This window comes from Hemitrygon akajei, unplaced genomic scaffold, assembly GCF_048418815.1.
Source record: "Hemitrygon akajei unplaced genomic scaffold, sHemAka1.3 Scf000074, whole genome shotgun sequence".
In the NCBI taxonomy this organism is placed as follows: Eukaryota; Metazoa; Chordata; class Chondrichthyes; order Myliobatiformes; family Dasyatidae; genus Hemitrygon; species Hemitrygon akajei.
This window is the reverse complement of record NW_027331960.1, coordinates 708467-725032: the sequence shown is the minus strand read 5'-3', so window position 1 is coordinate 725032 and position 16566 is coordinate 708467. Positions and strand designations below refer to the sequence as shown.

At 45.1% G+C, this 16566-nt stretch overlaps 2 protein-coding genes and 1 long non-coding RNA gene across 3 annotated transcripts in view; 2 read left to right on the top strand and 1 right to left on the bottom strand.

The window, feature by feature from the left end:
• The window catches only part of LOC140722306 (uncharacterized), a 532443-nt gene that overhangs the window by 102309 nt on the left and 413568 nt on the right, over positions 1–16566 (bottom strand). The gene's annotated exons all lie outside the window — the stretch shown is intronic.
• The window catches only part of LOC140722301 (uncharacterized), a 1042646-nt gene that overhangs the window by 945104 nt on the left and 80976 nt on the right, over positions 1–16566 (top strand). The window lies entirely within an intron of this gene.
• LOC140722305 (uncharacterized) lies at positions 12543–16454 on the top strand. The gene is made up of 2 exons (XM_073037091.1): positions 12543–14285; positions 16428–16454. The coding sequence occupies exons 1-2, from the start codon at positions 13023–13025 to the stop codon at positions 16452–16454; spliced, it is 1290 nt and encodes a 429-aa protein (XP_072893192.1). The 5' UTR covers positions 12543–13022.

Genomic DNA, 16566 nt, shown 5'->3' with positions numbered 1-16566 from the left:
TCCACGGAATAAATGATGAGAGAGAGATATTTGTAATCGAAGGTGAATGTCGAGAGTAGGCAATTGCTTCCAATTCCACAAGTTCCATGGTGATAAAACAGGATAACAGTCGCCGAAGATCTTATCCGTCTTTGTTCCAAATCCACATATGAATTATCACCAAAACTAGCTGATAACAGGGGTACCGTCTTCAAAGGGAACTACCACCCAGGCAAGGGTTAACACACAGGTAGATTCCACAAGGTACTCCCAATCCAGGTCCAACACACAAAGTATTATGGACAGTGATTTCCACAGAATCTCTTTCTCACAAGTGGTTACCACATAACACACCCAAATCCAGTTAAGGGTTAACAAAAGTGGTAGCCACGGGATACTCCATCAAAATCCCCATATGGATTATAGGAATTATCACCAACAGTGATTTGTCACGGGGTACCCTGTACAAGTGAATTACCACCCCCAGGCAAGGGTTAGCACAAGTGGTCTTCACAGGATACTGCCAAACCTAAAGATCCACTCCAGTGGATCAAACAAAGTGACAATCACACATTCAATAGACAATAGGTGCAGAAGTAGACCATTCAGCCCTTCGAGCCTGCACCGCCATTTTGAGATCATGGCTGATCATTTACTATCAATACCCGGTTCCTGCCTTGTCCCCATATCCCTTGATTCCCCTATCCATAAGATACCTATCTAGCTCCTTCTTGAAAGCATCCAAGGAATTGGCCTCCACTACCTTCCGAGGCAGTGCATTCCAGACCCCCACAACTCTCTGGGAGAAGAAGTTTTTCCTTAACTCTGTCCTAAATGACCTACCCCTTATTCTCAAACCATGCCCTCTGGTACTGGACTCTCCCAGCATCTGGAACATATTTCCTGCTTCTATCTTGTCCAATCCCTTAATAATCTTATATGTTTGAATTAGATCCCCTCTCAATCTCCTTAATTCCAGTGTGTACAAGCCCAGTCTCTCTAACCTCTCTGCGTAAGACAGTCCAGACATCCCAGGAATTAACCTCGTGAATCTATGCTGCACTTCCTCTACAGCCAGGATGACCTTCCTTAACCCTGGAGACCAAAACTGTACAAAATACTCCAGGTGTGGTCTCACCAGGGCTCTGTACAAATGCAAGAGGATTTCCTTGCTCTTGTACACAATTCCCTTTGTAATAAAGGCCAACATTCCATTAGCCTTCTTCACTGCCTGCTGCACTTGCTCATTCACCTTCAGTGACTGATGAACAAGGACTCCGAGATCTCTTTGTATTACTCCCTTACCCAACTCTATACCATTCAGATAATAATCTGCCTTCCTGGTCTCACTCCCAAAGTGGATAACCTCACACTTATTCACATTAAACGTCATCTGCCAAGTATCTGCCCACTCACCCAGCCTATCCAAGTCACCCTGAATTCTCCTAACAGCCTCATCACATGTCACACTGCTACCCAGCTTAGTATCATCAGCAAATTTGCTGATGCTATTCTCTATGCCTTCATCCAAATCGTTAACGTAAATGGTAAACAGCTGTGGTCCCAATACCGAGCCCTGTGGCACTCCACTAGTCACCACCTGCCATTCCGAGAAACACCCATTCACCGCTACCCTTTGCTTTCTATCTGCCAACCAGTTTTCTATCCATGTCAATGCCTTCCCCCCGATGCCCTGAGCTTTGATTTTACCCACTAATCTTCTATGTGGGACCTTATCAAATGCCTTCTGAAAATCGAGGTACACTACATCCACTGGATCTCCCCCGTCTAACTTCCTGGTTACATCCTCAAAAAACTCCAACAGATTAGTCAAGCATGATTTACCCTTGGTAAATCCATGCTGGCTTGGCCCAATCCTATCACTGCTATCTAGATATGCCACTATTTCATCCTTAATAATGGACTCCAGCACCTCTCCCACCACCGATGTCAGGCTGACAGGTCGATAGTTCTGTTTTCTCCCTCCCTCCTTTCTTAAAAAGTGGGATAACATTAGCCATTCTCCAATCCTCAGGAACTGATCCTGAATCCAAGGAACATTGGAAAATGATTACCAATGCATCCGCAATTTCCAGAGCCACCTTCTTAGTACCCTAGGGTGCAGACCATCTGGACCTGGGGATTTGTCAGCCTTCAGTCCCATCAGTCTTCTCATCACCGTTTCCTTCCAAATGTCAATCTGTTTCATTTCCTCTGTTACCCTATGTCCTTGGCCCATCCATACATCTGGGAGATTGCTTGTGACTTCCTTAGTGAAAACAGATCTGAAGTACTCATTAAATTCTTGTGCCATTTCTCTGTTTCCCATAACAATTTCACCCAATTCATTCTTCAAGGGCCCAACATTGTTCTTAACTATCTTCTTTCTCTTCACATACCTAAAAAAGCTTTTGCTATCTTCCTTTGTATTCCTGGCTAGCTTGCGTTCGTACCTCATTTTTTTCTCCCCGTATTGTCTTTTTAGTTAAGTTCTGTTGTTTCTTAAAAACTTCCCAATCATCTGTCCTCCCACTCACCTTAGCTCTGTCATATTTCCTTTTTTTTAATGCTATGCAGTCTCTGACTTCCTTTGTCAACCACTGAGGCGCCAACCACTGAGGCCCCTTTCCCCCCTTTGAATCCTTCCTTCTCTGGGGGATGAACTGATTTTGCACCTTGTGCATTATTCCCAAGATTACCTGCCACGGTCTTTTCTGCTAGGCTATCCGTCCAGTCAACTTTGGCCAGCTCCTCCCTCATGGCTTCATAGTTTCCCCTGTTCATCTGCAACACTGACACCTCCGAGCTGCCCTTATCCTTCTCAAATTGCAGATAAAAGCTTATCATATTGTGATCACTACCTCCTAATGGCTCCTTTACTGCGAGATCGCTTATCAAATCCTGTTCATTACATAACACTAAATCCAGAATAGTCTTGTCCCTGGTCGGCTCTCGTACAAGCTGTTCCAAGAATGCATCCCGTAAGCACTCTACAAACTCCCTATCCTGTGGTCCAGCACCAACCTGATTCTCCCAGTTCACCTGCATGTTGAAATCCCCCATAACTACTGCGACATTACCTTTACCACATGCACATATACCCTTGTACATTCATTTCCCAGGTCTAATCTCCCTGCAGCCATGTCTCTGTTATCCCAACAACATCATAGTTACCCATTCGCACCTGGGCTTCAAGCTCATCCGCCTTATTCCTGACACTTCGTGCATTCAGATATAGAATTTTTAACCCATTTCTCCTCTCTCTGTTTGAATCGCTGCCTATTGTGCTTAACCCAGCTCCCCGAACTCCCATCGGGCTATACGCCCCTAGAATTTTGTTGTCCTTCCTACATTTACTTATTCTTGCAACACCTTTAACTCCATGTTCCGTCAGACCATCCCTCTGTACACGAGTCCTCCTTATCACTTGTTCCGCTCCACCTCCCTCTACTACACACTTAATATTCTGGAACCGTGTAGTCCCCACCTGTCCTTTATTCATCCTCTCACTATCATCTCTCACAGTCTGGATCCCCGCCCCCTGCAAATTTAGTTTAAACCCCCCCCGAAGAAGCTGTAGCAAACTTCCCTGCAAGAATGTTAGTACCGCTCCAGTTCAGGTGTAAACCGTCCCTTCGGAACAGATCCCACCTTCCCTGGAACAAAGCCCAATTATCCACAAACCTGAAGCCCTCCCTCCTGCACCATCCTCTCAGCCACGTATTAATCTTTATAATCCTCCTGTTCCTTGCCTCACTCGCACGTGGCACAGGTAGCAATCCTGAGATTGTTACCCTGGACGTCCTGCTCTTCAGATTCGCACCTAACTCCCTGAACTCCCTACGCAGGAGCCCCTCACTCATCCTACCCACGTCATTGGTCCCTACATGGACCACAACATCTGCATCCTTGCCCTCCCACTCGAGAATAACCTGTACCCGATCTGAGATTTCTCGGACCCCGGCACCAGGGAAGCAACGTACCATCCGAGACTCCCGATCTTCCCCACAAAATCTCCTATCCGCCCCCCTGACTATAGAATCCCCTATCACTACTGCTCTCTTCTCTTCCCTCCTCCCCTTCCTAGTCGCGGGTCCAACCTCAGTGCCAGAGACAGGACCACTGCAGCTTGTTCCTGGTAGGTCATCCCCACCAACAGTATCCAAAACGGTATACTTATTTTTGATGGGAACGGCCACTGGGGTGCTCTTCTCTCTCTGTCTGCTCCCCCTGCCTCTCTTCACTGTCACCCATTTGCCTACCTCCTGTCTTTTCGGTGTGACTACCTCCCGATAACTCTTATCTATCTCTGCCTCTGCCTCCTGAATGAACCGTAGTTCATCCAGCTCCTGCTCCAATTCCCTAATTCGGTCTGATAGGAGCTGCAGCTGGATGCACCTATTGCAGGTGTAGTCATCAGGAACAACTGTGTTGACCCTGACCTCCCACATACTGCATACGGAGCACACCACTGCTCTAACCGTCTCCCTCATTACCTGATCCCAGATTAGTCAGAATAAATGAAAAGCAGGCTTCTTGCCGAAGTCCTCTTGCGCCGAAGCCCGCTGAGCCAAAGCCCAGCACTCTGCTCCTGCACACTCCGCTGCCCGCTCCTGAAAGTGGGTTGCTTTTTAAAGCCTGCGCTCGCCGCTGACGTCACCCGCGCTCACACAGCTTTACCTTCCTCCTCAGGTATTTTCCAGGTATTTGCTGGATCAATAATCAACCCACCCTTGTGGGCACAGGAGAGTTCAAACAGCAAACTTCGGCCACTAGGTCCTTTGTTTCAAACCTTCCATCTTCTTTCTTTCTCTCCATCTGACTGTCCTGGCTTAAATAAAACAAACTGCGAGCTATGTAAACACAAGCTGTGAGCAAGTGTAAGCACGCTGCAGAGTCAAATAGTTCCACCCCTCCCTCTCTCTCAGTAAGAATCAAACAGGAGCTGAGAAAGCCGGCGGCTGACGTCACTCAGGCAATCTCTGAGTGACAAGAAACCTGGAGGTTCATCACACCACGATCAACCAATACTTTTTCCTTTAGTCCGAGAGAGTCCTTCTACTCAGTTCCTTCAGTAACACGATTGTAGTCTGTTTGATGTATCCACCGAGATTGCCCCTTCAGTCTCAGAGCCGTGGAGTGGTCAGTAACACCTAATATGGTCCTCTCCACCGAGGTCTGAGTTTCCCTCAATCCCAGTTCTTGGTCAGGACAAAATTCCCAGGTTCTAGGGTGGGATAGTCACTCCTCTCTGCGGGGTGGTTCCCTTCCTTGTAAGCCTGTAGTACCTGTGAATGTAATGTTTGGAAAATTTTGTTTAGTTGGCATATGTATTTCCCCATCTCTTCCCCGAGGGTATGCATATCCAATTTACCTGGTAGACTTTCTGGGAACAATGTTACACAAGGTCTTGGTCCACAGGGTGTCCTCATGGGCCGTCCATAAATGATTTCAGCTGGTGAGAACACTGTTTTCCCCTGTGGGGTGACCCTCATGTAGAATAGGTCTAACAGTGGGACCTTCAACCAAGTGAGTCCAGTCTCCGCTGTTAGTTTGGCCAATTTACTCTTCAGAGTGCCACTGACTCTTTCCACTAAGCCAGTGGCCCATGGGTGGTGTACACACTGGAATTGTTGCTTGATAGCTAGCTTGTTACACACCCCTTCACTTGCTTTAGCCACAAAATGTGGACCATTGTCAGAGCTCAGCATCTCTGGCAATACCTGGGAATTATATCCCGTAATAATACCTTCACAACAGTCATAACAGTATTATTGGTAGTTGGAATAGCTTCAATCCATCTATTAAATGCATCTATAATAACTAAGCAGTATCTATAGCAATGTACTCTAGGCAATTCAGTAACATCAACTTGTAGACATGAAAATGGTCAAGGGAGTCGTACCCGGTGTGCAGGGTGCAGGTTAACAACCATTCCCTCCTTTTCCAGGTGTGTGCAGAATTGATCAATATAGGTAAAAACTGTGTAGGAACACAAACCTGTCCCGCTGGGGTGATCCAGAAACCTCGGTCGGGGTCTTTCTGGCACCCCACCTGGAACCACAGCTTGCACTCCTCCTCAGAGGCGTCCCCCTGAAAAGTACGTACCTCCCACATGTCTGGCAAACTCGTTCTGCTTCAGTCACGGAGGATTGCTTGATGGGAACCCGAGGAGACTACAACTATCGAGGATTGTGCAGCACTTTTCGCTGTCTAATCTGCTGAAGCATTGAGTTTAGTGACCTGGTTGGACATGCGGGTGTGGGCCGCACATTTAATAATAGCGAAACCTCGTGGTAGCTGTTGAGCGGTGAGTAAGTTGTTTACAAAGGAGGCATTACTAATGGGGTGGCCAGAGCAAGTCAGGAATACCCACGTTCCCAGACAGCCCAGTAGTCATGTACAACTCCAAATGCATAACGGGAGTCCGTGTAATTGTTCGCACTTTTATCTGTTGCTAGGATACAGGCACAAGTCAGAGCAAACGGCTCAGCCTTCTGGACGAGACAGCTGCTTCAAAAGAGGCCTGCTCAATTACTTCACTGTCAGTTACTATCGCATCGCCAGAATATTGTTTCCCTGCTGGATCCACAAAAGGGCTTCCATTCTCATAAAACATTGCCTCGGGCTTGAGGGGATATTGCAGAGTGGATGGGAGAGTCTGTCCTTCTTTCATGGTGATCCGGATGGGGGGCAGTTTTAGAAATTAACAAGCAAGGCCAATTTCATGGCCTGAGATTGCCCAGAGATGGGGTACAGCCTCTTGGGTTCAGTCAATATTAAAAGAGTGTCTTACCAGATGTCCTGTCTTCACCCGAGTCCTTCTAGTATCAGAGTTGGCATGCGGCCAAGTCTGGCCAGCCTCCCTTGGTGCTGGAGGCTTGTTTCATCAGGGTGTAGGCAAGGAACCCTAGGCTCTTTGGCTTGAATCCAAGGCAAACCCTCACGGTGGTATGGGGAACCACCTGTCCTGTCTGTCGCCAAAGGAAATCCGGAACTTCGGCCAGTAATGCACTGTTCTCTCTTCCTTTAACCTCTCTAATGTGACTGGGAACTTTGTCCCTAGAGGGGTGCATAATACTGGCGTTTCTCAATCCCCCTGGAATTACACCTGTAGTGGCTGTGTATGTGAATACGTGCGTTCCGTGCCTTCGAACCCAGACAGAGTGATTGTAGTGTTTGATAGCTGGAATCCATTTTCCGATATAATTTCCTGATTGAGAGTGGTTGTGGTTGCCGGCATATCAATCACAAACGGATTTGGAATTCCAGCAACTTGCAATGTTCCATCGGGCTCTTCCTGAGGGGTGGTACTCACGGCAGGAAGCATCCTTGCTTGTTAATTTGAAAACGGGTTGTTGTCCCCACCTGTCCCTTGGTAGGTTTTTGTTCCCATCTCTGATCCCCAGATATCGCCCTCTCGCATCCTTCTTCCCACTGAACATCTTCACCTTTAATATTAGTTCCCTTCAGGGTTGATTGGGATTTGAAAGTCAGGTCCCAACAATATGTCAAAGCTTGTCACATTCGATTTTGGTCATTGTTAGGCCAATCCATATTATTTGTTTTAATCATGTTGGCTAACTTAGTTGGTAAGTATTGGAGCAGTAGGGATTTAAACTGGGGGGACAGATTCCCATCTTTACAGGCTTGGTCAGAAGTTGTTCAGACCTCAGATAGAGTCAGCAATCAAATGGCTGAGCATGGTGTGATGAATGTGCTGAGCTGTGTATATCACAATGCAAGAAGCATCGTAGGAAAGCCAGATGAGCTCAGGGCAGGGAATTACGATATTGTAGCCATGATTGGGACTTGGTTGCACCCAATAGTCTGAGGGATTTAGAGGAACAAATTTTTAGAGAAATCGCAGACCATGCCAAGAAACAAAGCTTGATGCAGTAAGTGATTTTAACTTTCCATATATTGACTAGGACTCCCATAATGTAAAAGGACTAAATGGGGTAAAGTTTGTCAAATGTGCCCTTAATCAGTGCGTAGGAATCCCGACGTAGAAGTGTGCAATAAGCTGTTAGGACATGATCCAGGGCTGATGACAGAAATTAGTGATCATAATGCCATGCGATTCAAAAGTAAATATGGAAAAAGAGAGGTCTGGACCATGGATTGATATTCTAAATTGGAGAAAGGTCAATTTTGATGGTATCAGAAAGGATCTGATAAGTATGGTTTGCGACAGGCTGTTTTCTGGCCAAGGAGTACTTGGTAAGTGTGAGGACTTCAGAAGTGAAATTTTGAGGGTGTTGAGTTTGTATGTGCCTGTAAAAATAAAAGTTGAAAGGTAAATGGTGCAGGGAACCTTGGTTTTCAAGAGATATTGAGGCCCCGGATATTTTATTCTTCTGAATGCCTCAGACAGTTGGGTGCTACCAAGACTCATTAATGACTACAAATCATAAATCCATGCGAGCTCATCTGACTTTTTTTTTAGTCGTCTTCTGTTGGTTTCTAAAAGCTTCCCAATAGTTTTTGCTCTTTTGTTTGCTCTCTCTTTGGTCTTTATGTTGGTTTTGGCTTCTCATTTCAGCCATGGTTGTGTCATTCTGCCTTTCCAATGCTTCCGCTTCTTTGGGATGTATCGATCACTCAGCTCCCAAATTGCTCCCAGAAACTCCAGCCATTGCTGCTCCGTTGTCACTCCTACCTTTCCCCTTACAAGTTTGGCCAGCTTCTCTGTCATAGAAACATGGAGAAGTTCAGTACAGAAACAGGCTGTTTAGCCCACCTAGTCAATGCTGAGAACACATTTAAGCTGTCTAATGCAACTACTTGCACTTGGTCAATCACCCTTCATGGCCCTACCATCCAAGTACCTATCAAACTTCTCTTATTGTTGAAACTGGGCTTATATTCACCACTTTTGCTGGCATCTCATTCCACACTCTCACGACCATTTCATTAAAGAGCTTTCCCAAATGTTCCCGTTAAATTTTCACCTTCCCCACTTACCCATGACCTCTGGTTGTCATCCTACCAAACCTCAGTGGAAAAAGCTGTTTGCATTTACCCTATCTATACCCTCATAATTCTAACAGATCCTCAAAGCAATGTATAATTTACTTTCTGATGTTTAGACCCTTTTTTAGGGCTATAAAGTGATCGTGTGGATAGCCAGAGGTTTTACCCCCAGGGTTGAAATGACTAACACGAGGGGGCATAGTTTTAAGGTGCTTGGAAATAGTTACCGAGGGGATGGCAAGGGTAAGTTTTTTACTTAGAAAATAGTGTGTGTGTGTAATCCACTGCCAGCAGTGGTGGTTGAGGCAGATACAATAGGGTTTTTTAACAGCCTCTTACATAGGCACATGGAGCTTAGAGAAATAGAGGGCTCTGTGCTAGGGAAATTCTAGGCAGTTTCTAGAGTAAGTTACGTGGTTGGCACAACATTATAGGCTGAATGGCCTGGAATATGATGTAGATTTCTATGCTCAATGATCTATATTGAACAGTGAAATAACATCTCTTCTTTAATCTGTACAGGGTCCACGATTTTAATGTGGCTTTTTCACACTCCAATAGAACCTTTGTCCATCTCCTGAGTAAATAGAGATGAAAACATATTTAAGATCTCCCCATCTGCTTTGGTTCCATACGTGGATTGCCATTCTGGTCTTACAGAGAACCAACTTTGTGCCTTAAAATCCTTTTGCTCTTAATCTATCTCTGGAATCCCTGATGATTAATCTTTTCTGCAATGGCAACCTCATGCCTGCTTTTAGCCATCCTGATTTATCTCTTATGTGTTCTCTTGTATTTTTTATACTTCATAAGAACCTGCCTGCCTATCCCTGTTAAGAAACTCCATTTTGTGTTTCACCAGGATCTCAATATCTCTTGAAATCCAAGGTTCCCTACAGTTTCTATCTTTACCTTTTATTCTGACAAGCACATACCCACTTTGTACTTTCAGAATTTCACTTTGAAGGCCTCCCACTTACCAAGCACACCTTTGCCATAAAGCAGCCTGTCCCAGTCCACAGTTGCCAGATCCTAGTGTCATAATTCCAGGTGTTGATCCATTCCCTGAACACATCCGCCTTTCCTATCACGCTCCTTACATTGAGATATACAGGGTTCAGCATATTCACTGCACCATGCTCAACGTTTTTCATTCCTGACCTTGTCTGAGGTCTGAACAACATCTGTCTCCACAACACCTCCTCTATCTGTTCTGTCATTCCCCCTGGGACGTTAGTTGAACCCCCCCTACCCCCACCCCCCACCATGCAGCTCTATCACCCCTTTGGCTTTCATCTCCCAGATCAATAAAAAGGAGGTGCATACAGGCAGATAGGAACAAATGGGATACTTATGAGATACAGGAAATTCAAGTGAACACTGATGAAAGAAGGCATGAGGTTGCCCCAGCAGACAAGGTGAAGGAGAATCCTCATGGATTCTGCAGATATGTTAAGAGCAAAAAGATTGCAAGGATGAAAATTAATCCTTTACAAAATCAGAATGGTAATCCGTATGAGGAGACAAAATAGATGGGGGAGATTTTTTCTGCATTCGTATTTACTCAGGAGGTGGACACAGAGTCTATAGAAGTGAGGCAAAGCCGCATCAACTTCATGGACCCTGTACAGATTACAGAGGTGGAGGTGTTTGCTGTCCTAAGGCAAATTACCATGGGTAAATCCCCAGGGCCTGACAAGTTGTTCCCCGGGAATCTGCGGAAGATAAGTGCAGAAATTGTTGGGGCTCAAGCACAGATATTTAAATCGTCCTTAGTAACCGGTGAGGCACTGGAGAATTGGAGGACAACCAATGTTGTTCCGCTGTTCAAGAAAGGCTCTAAAATAAACTAAGAAATTGTACATTGATGAGCTTGACATCAGTAGGGGGAAAGTTATTCTAACGTATGTGCAGGAACCTGATATGTAAGTATTTGGATAGATGTGGACTGATTAAGGATAGAGAGCATGTCTTTGTGCATGGTAGGTCATGTCTAACCAATAATAGAGTTTCTTGAGGAAGTTATCAGGAAAGTGGATGAAGGCAAGGCTGCTGATGTTGTCTACATGGACTTTAGCAAGGCTCTTGACAAAGTCTCAAATTGGAGGTTGGTCAAGAAGGTTCAGTCACTCAGCATTCAAGATGAGATAGTAAATTGGACGAGACACTGTCTTTGGGAGAAGCTAGAGTGTGGTAGCAGATGGTTGCCTCTCTGACTGGAGGCCTGTGACTAGTTGTGTGCCAGAGGGATCAGTGATGGATCTGTTGTTGTTTGTCATCTATATGAGTAATCTGGATGTTAACATGGTCAGCTGGATCAGCAAATTTGACACTAAGATTGGGGTGTAGTGGACAGCGAGGAGGACTATCATGGCTTACAGTGCGATCTGGACCAGGTAGAAAGATGGTTTGAGAAATGGAAAATGGAATTTAATGGAGACAAGTGTGAGGTGTTGCACTTTGGTAGGACCTATCAGGGTAGGTCTTACACAGTGACTGGTTGGGCATGGAGGAGTGTTGTAGAGGAAAGGAATCTGGGATCACTGAAAGTGGTGTCACAGTTCAATAGGGACGGAATGAAAGATTTTTGTCACATTGGCCTTCATAAACCAAAGTACTGAGTACAGCAGATGGATGTCATGTTGGCTTTGTACAAGACATTTGTGAGGCCTAATTTGGAGTATTGTGTGCAGTTTTGGTCTCCAATCTACAGGAAAGATGTAAAAGAGGTTGAAAGAGTTCAGAGAAAATTCACAAGGTCTAGAGGACTTGGGTTGTAAGAGATTGAACAGGTCAGTACTTTATTCCTTGGAAGGTAGAAGATTAAGGGGAGATTTGATGGAGGTATACCACAATGATGAGGGTAAAAGAGGGTAAATTCAAGCTGGCTTTTTCCACTGAGATGGAGTGGGACTAAAACCAGAGGCCATGGGTTAAGGGTGAAAGGTGAAAGATTAAGGGGGACATGAGGGGAAACTTCTTCACGCAGACTGTCATCCAGGTGAGGAATGAACAGACAGCCCAACAGGTGCATGCGAGCTCATTTTCAACATCTAAGAGGTTTGTGTAGGTACTTGGATGGTAGGTGTACGGGAGTAGACAGTTTAAATAGTTCAACACAAACTAGATGGGCCAAAGGGCTTGTTTCTGTGTTGTACTTTTCAATGTCTATGACAAGAACCTTAAATAATAATAACATTCACTTGAATTCCTTTTAACAGCTGTGCAGACCAACCATACATCTGAGTAGGAGATACTTACATGGTGTTAAAACTGTGGCACTTTAAATTAACAGTACATAAAAGAAAATCCCAGCTGTACGTCAACAAAGGCTATTTGCGTGAGAGTATTTCAGTTACTGTGGGGCCAGGCACCCATACAGCTCAGTGGGAGCAGTGAATAATACCAATGGAGAGAGTCAAACTGAGCCAGGGCACATATTGGAGACGGCAGAAATGCCCCGTTCTTACAGAGACAGGAAGAGCATCAGGGAATTTGATGGTCATTCCAGATACCAGCACTGTGCCCAGTCAGAAGATGATTTCTCTCTCCAACTTGGGTTGAAACTCACTGTAACAGATCACACGTTAGCAACTGAAGTGATCTCATCTGTAATGTTGTCTTTCATCCATTGATGGATTTTGTAAATCTTTTTACAGGTTAGAAATTTGAAGGAATTCGTCTACAGGAATCTCAAACACAACACACCAGTTTTGCTGTCTCTGTCCAGATATTTAAGAAGTGGAGCAAGGGATTCATTCAACCAGCCTTGCTGCTCAGATTGTGGGCAGGGATTCACTCTGTCATCTGACCGACTGGCATGCATGTCATTTTACACGGGGAGAGGACGTTCACCTGCTCAGACAGTGGGAATGGATTCACTCGGTCGTTTCAACTGAAGGTACATCAGTGAGTTCACACTGGGACAAGGCTATTTCACCTGTTCTGTGTGTGAGAAGGGATTCAGTCGGTCTTCCCACCTGTGGACACACCAGTCAGTTCACACTGGCCAGAGGCTGGTCATCTGCTGAATTTGTGGGGAAGGATTCACGCGATCATCTGACCTAATGGCTCACCAACGAGTTCACACCGGGGAGCGGCCATTCATCTGCTCAGACTGTGGGAAGGGATTCACTTTCTCATCCCAACTGAAGATACATCAGCGAGTTCACACTGGGGAGAAGCCATTCACCTGCTCAGACTGTGGGAGGGGATTCACTCAGTCATCCCAACTGAAGATACACCAGCGAGTTCACACAGGAGAGAGACCATTCACCTGCCCAGACTGTGGGAAGGGATTTACTCGGTCATTTGATCTGCAGGTACATCAGCGAGTTCACACGGGGGAGAGACCGTTCACCTGTTCTGACTGTGGGAAGGGATTCCCTTGCTCATCTGACCTTAATAAACACCAGCGAGTTCATACCAGGGAGAGGCCATTCACCTGCTTGGAATGTGGGAAGGGATTCACTGGCTCATCCCAACTGAAGGTACATCAGAGAGTCCACACAGGCGAGAGGCCATTCACCTGCTCCGTCTGTGGGAGAGGATTCACTCAGTCATCCGATCTACTGGTACACCAGCGAGTTCACACTGGGGAGTGGCCATTCAACTGCTCGGACTGTGGGAAAGGATTCACTTGCTCGTCTAAACTGATGGTACATCAGAGAGTTCACACTGGAGAGAGGCCGTTCACCTGCTCAGACTGTGGGAAGGGATTCACTTGCTCATCCCAACTGAAGGTACATCAGAGAGGTCACACTGAGGAGAGGCCGTTCACCTGCTCAGACTGTGGGAAGGGATTCACTTTTTCATCGCAGCTACTGAGGCACCAGTCATTTCACACTGGGGAGAGGCCTTTCACCTGCTCAGACTGTGGGAAGGGATTCACTGAGTCATACAAACTAAAGGCACACCAGTCAGTTCACACTGGGGAGAGGCCGTCCACCTGCTCAGACTGTGGGAAGGGATTCACTCGGTCATCCGAACTACTGGTACACCAGCGAGTTCACACCGGGGAGTGGCCTTTCACCTGCTTGGACTGTGGGAAGGGATTCACTTGTTCATCTAAGCTGAAGGTACATCAGCGAGTTCACACTGGGGAGAGGCCGTTCACCTGCTCAGACTGTGGGAAGGGATTCACTCAGTCATCTAAGCTGAAGGTACATCAGCGAGTTCACACTGGGGAGAGGCCATTCATCTGCTCAGACTGTGGGAAGGGATTCACTCAGTCATCTAAGCTGAAGGTACATCAGCGAGTTCACACTGGGGAGTGGCCATTCATCTGCTCAGACTGTGGGAAGGGATTCACTTGTTCATCTAAGCTGAAGGTACATCAGCGAGTTCACACTGGGGAGAGGCCATTCATGTGCTGAGACTGTGGGAAAGGATTCAGTCGGTCATCTTAACTACGGAGACACCAGCAATTTCACACTGGGTAGAGGCCGATCACCAGCTCAGACTTTCGGAAAAGATTCTTTCAGTCAAATCAACCAAATGTGCATCATTGAGTTCACACTGGTGAGAGGCCGTTCACCTGCTGTGAATGTGGGAAGCAATTTACTCAGTCATTAAACCTCATGTAACTCTTGCTTTGAATAACAGATTTATATAGGGGGTGATAGACCCCTGGCCCAGCCAAATGTAAGGAATCTCGTTTGGGTGGTTGCTATGTGATGACCCCTGTTACAAATCAGTACCCCGAAATAACAAATGGTACACAATATGTGATTAAACAATTGAGCTTTATAATTCTTACTTTGACGATATAGTTAGTGAAATAGACCAAAAGAAAAGAGAAAGGGCTCACTCTCACCATTCGTTTTCTCATCTCTCCCCATCAAAAGACCACGAAAATCTCTCTTTCAGACTCACAAGAAAGAACATTGCTGTCATTGGATAGCCTTGCACTCCAAACCCTTTTATCTCTAGTTGTAACCTAAACAATGCTGCTACATAGAAACCTTTACCTCAGCAGTGAAAAATTACATAGAGGCCATTACATTAGCAGTGAAACCTTACAGCATGTTACACTTATGACACACTACCGAGTTCACACTGGGGAGAAAGTTTCAATAAGCTTCATGCTGGATATTTGTCTATCACCGTTGCTGAATGCCGATCGTAGTGAATCTCCTTATTCAGGGCTCATTTCCCCATTATGGGTAATTTTCCCTGCTTCTTAAGATAACACCACTGTCCTCTAAAGACTGAAAGCGGCATGGGAAACAAAGCAGTGTCAGAAGCCAGAGGTGGGTCTGCACAGGGCAGAGTTTGGGGTTCTGGATGATGTTTGGTGTAAGAACGTATGACCAGGAGAAGGGAATCAGCAGGGCGTGGCAACGAATGAGAGAGTAGCAACATTTGGAAGCTGATTGACAGAGAAAATCTTTTGGTTGTCTGATAATACAAACAATAGCTGTGGTGTTGTGCTTCGCTGGTCAAGGGACATTTGTGTGTTGGGAATGGTTTTATCTATTGAGGGAGTTGTTCCTGCTTATTCATCCTGTAATATTATATCCAGATAATTATTATGGATTGTCCAATATGACATAATGTATTGATTATCATATAATTTGTTAGATTTTAACTCTAAAACTGGATCAGGCTTGAATTTATGGTGCCTTGATGAAGTGATGGAGGTCATTCATGAGTTTGTATTTTAAAGCAAGATGTTGGTGAATGATATTTAGAACTTCATTGTACCCTCACAAGTGATCAGATTGAGTTCAACTACTGCAGAATCCTGGAATGTGTTGGATTGTGTCTGGTTTCTCTTGGCATTTGCTGCACTTACTGCTTTGTTTTTTTTGTATTTCGTGTATTTTTGATTTTTTTTCATTTTGTTAACCACCTTGTCCTGTATTTCTGCAAGGAACCCCTCTGTTTCTGGGAAGAAGTTTCGAACTCTCAGTGGAGTGCTTGATGCTTCCTTGTCAACATCTCATCTGCTCAGATTGTTGGGATGTCTCCCATGGAGGGTCATACTCATTCCACTGGTTAATGCTTTCTTCCATGGTGGTAATTCATTTTTCTGAGTTGGCCTTTCATTTAAGTTTTCTGGTCTGTATTGCTTATCACGATTGCATATACACACATGGAGTGCTGAATCCTGTTCATTTTTGATGAAAATATATACTTAGTTTTATCTGACTGTTGTGTGATTTTTTATCATGTGTGTTATATCTCTTCCTCGTTCTGTCCAAGCTAGTGTTAATCTAAGTGGGTTTGGGTGTAAATAGTCTTTTCTAAAGTTCTTATTTATCTTTGTAAATTCTACTGATTGAAATGGGACCAAGATATTTTTATAAAAAATAGTTCAATGTCAGTGTTGATGGAAGTGTTTATTGCCTTTGTTGTGTTTGTTAACTATTGAGCTCTGACAGGTTTTTTTAAAGCCTTGAACTAAATTTTGTGAAAGGTTTTCCCTATTTTGCACTACTTCCTATTTTCTTTGCTTCTTGATATTCCAGATACGTGGGTATCAAGAGTCCCGATAAAGGGTCTTGGCCCAAAAAGTTGATTCCCATCCATGGATGCTGCCTGACATGCTGAGCCCCTCCAGCACTTTGTGTGTATTTCTCTAGATTTCTAGCATCTTCAGGTCCTCTT

What these genes read in the sequence shown, in the direction of transcription:
- LOC140722305 (XM_073037091.1), top strand. Translation starts at nt 13,023, where the DNA reads ATGGCTCACCAACGAGTTCACACCGGGGAGCGGCCATTCATCTGCTCA. An exon ending in CTTGTTCATCTAAGCTGAAG is followed by an intron (nt 14,286 to 16,427) that starts GTACATCAGCGA and finishes TTGATATTCCAG; the next exon opens with ATACGTGGGTATCAAGAGTC.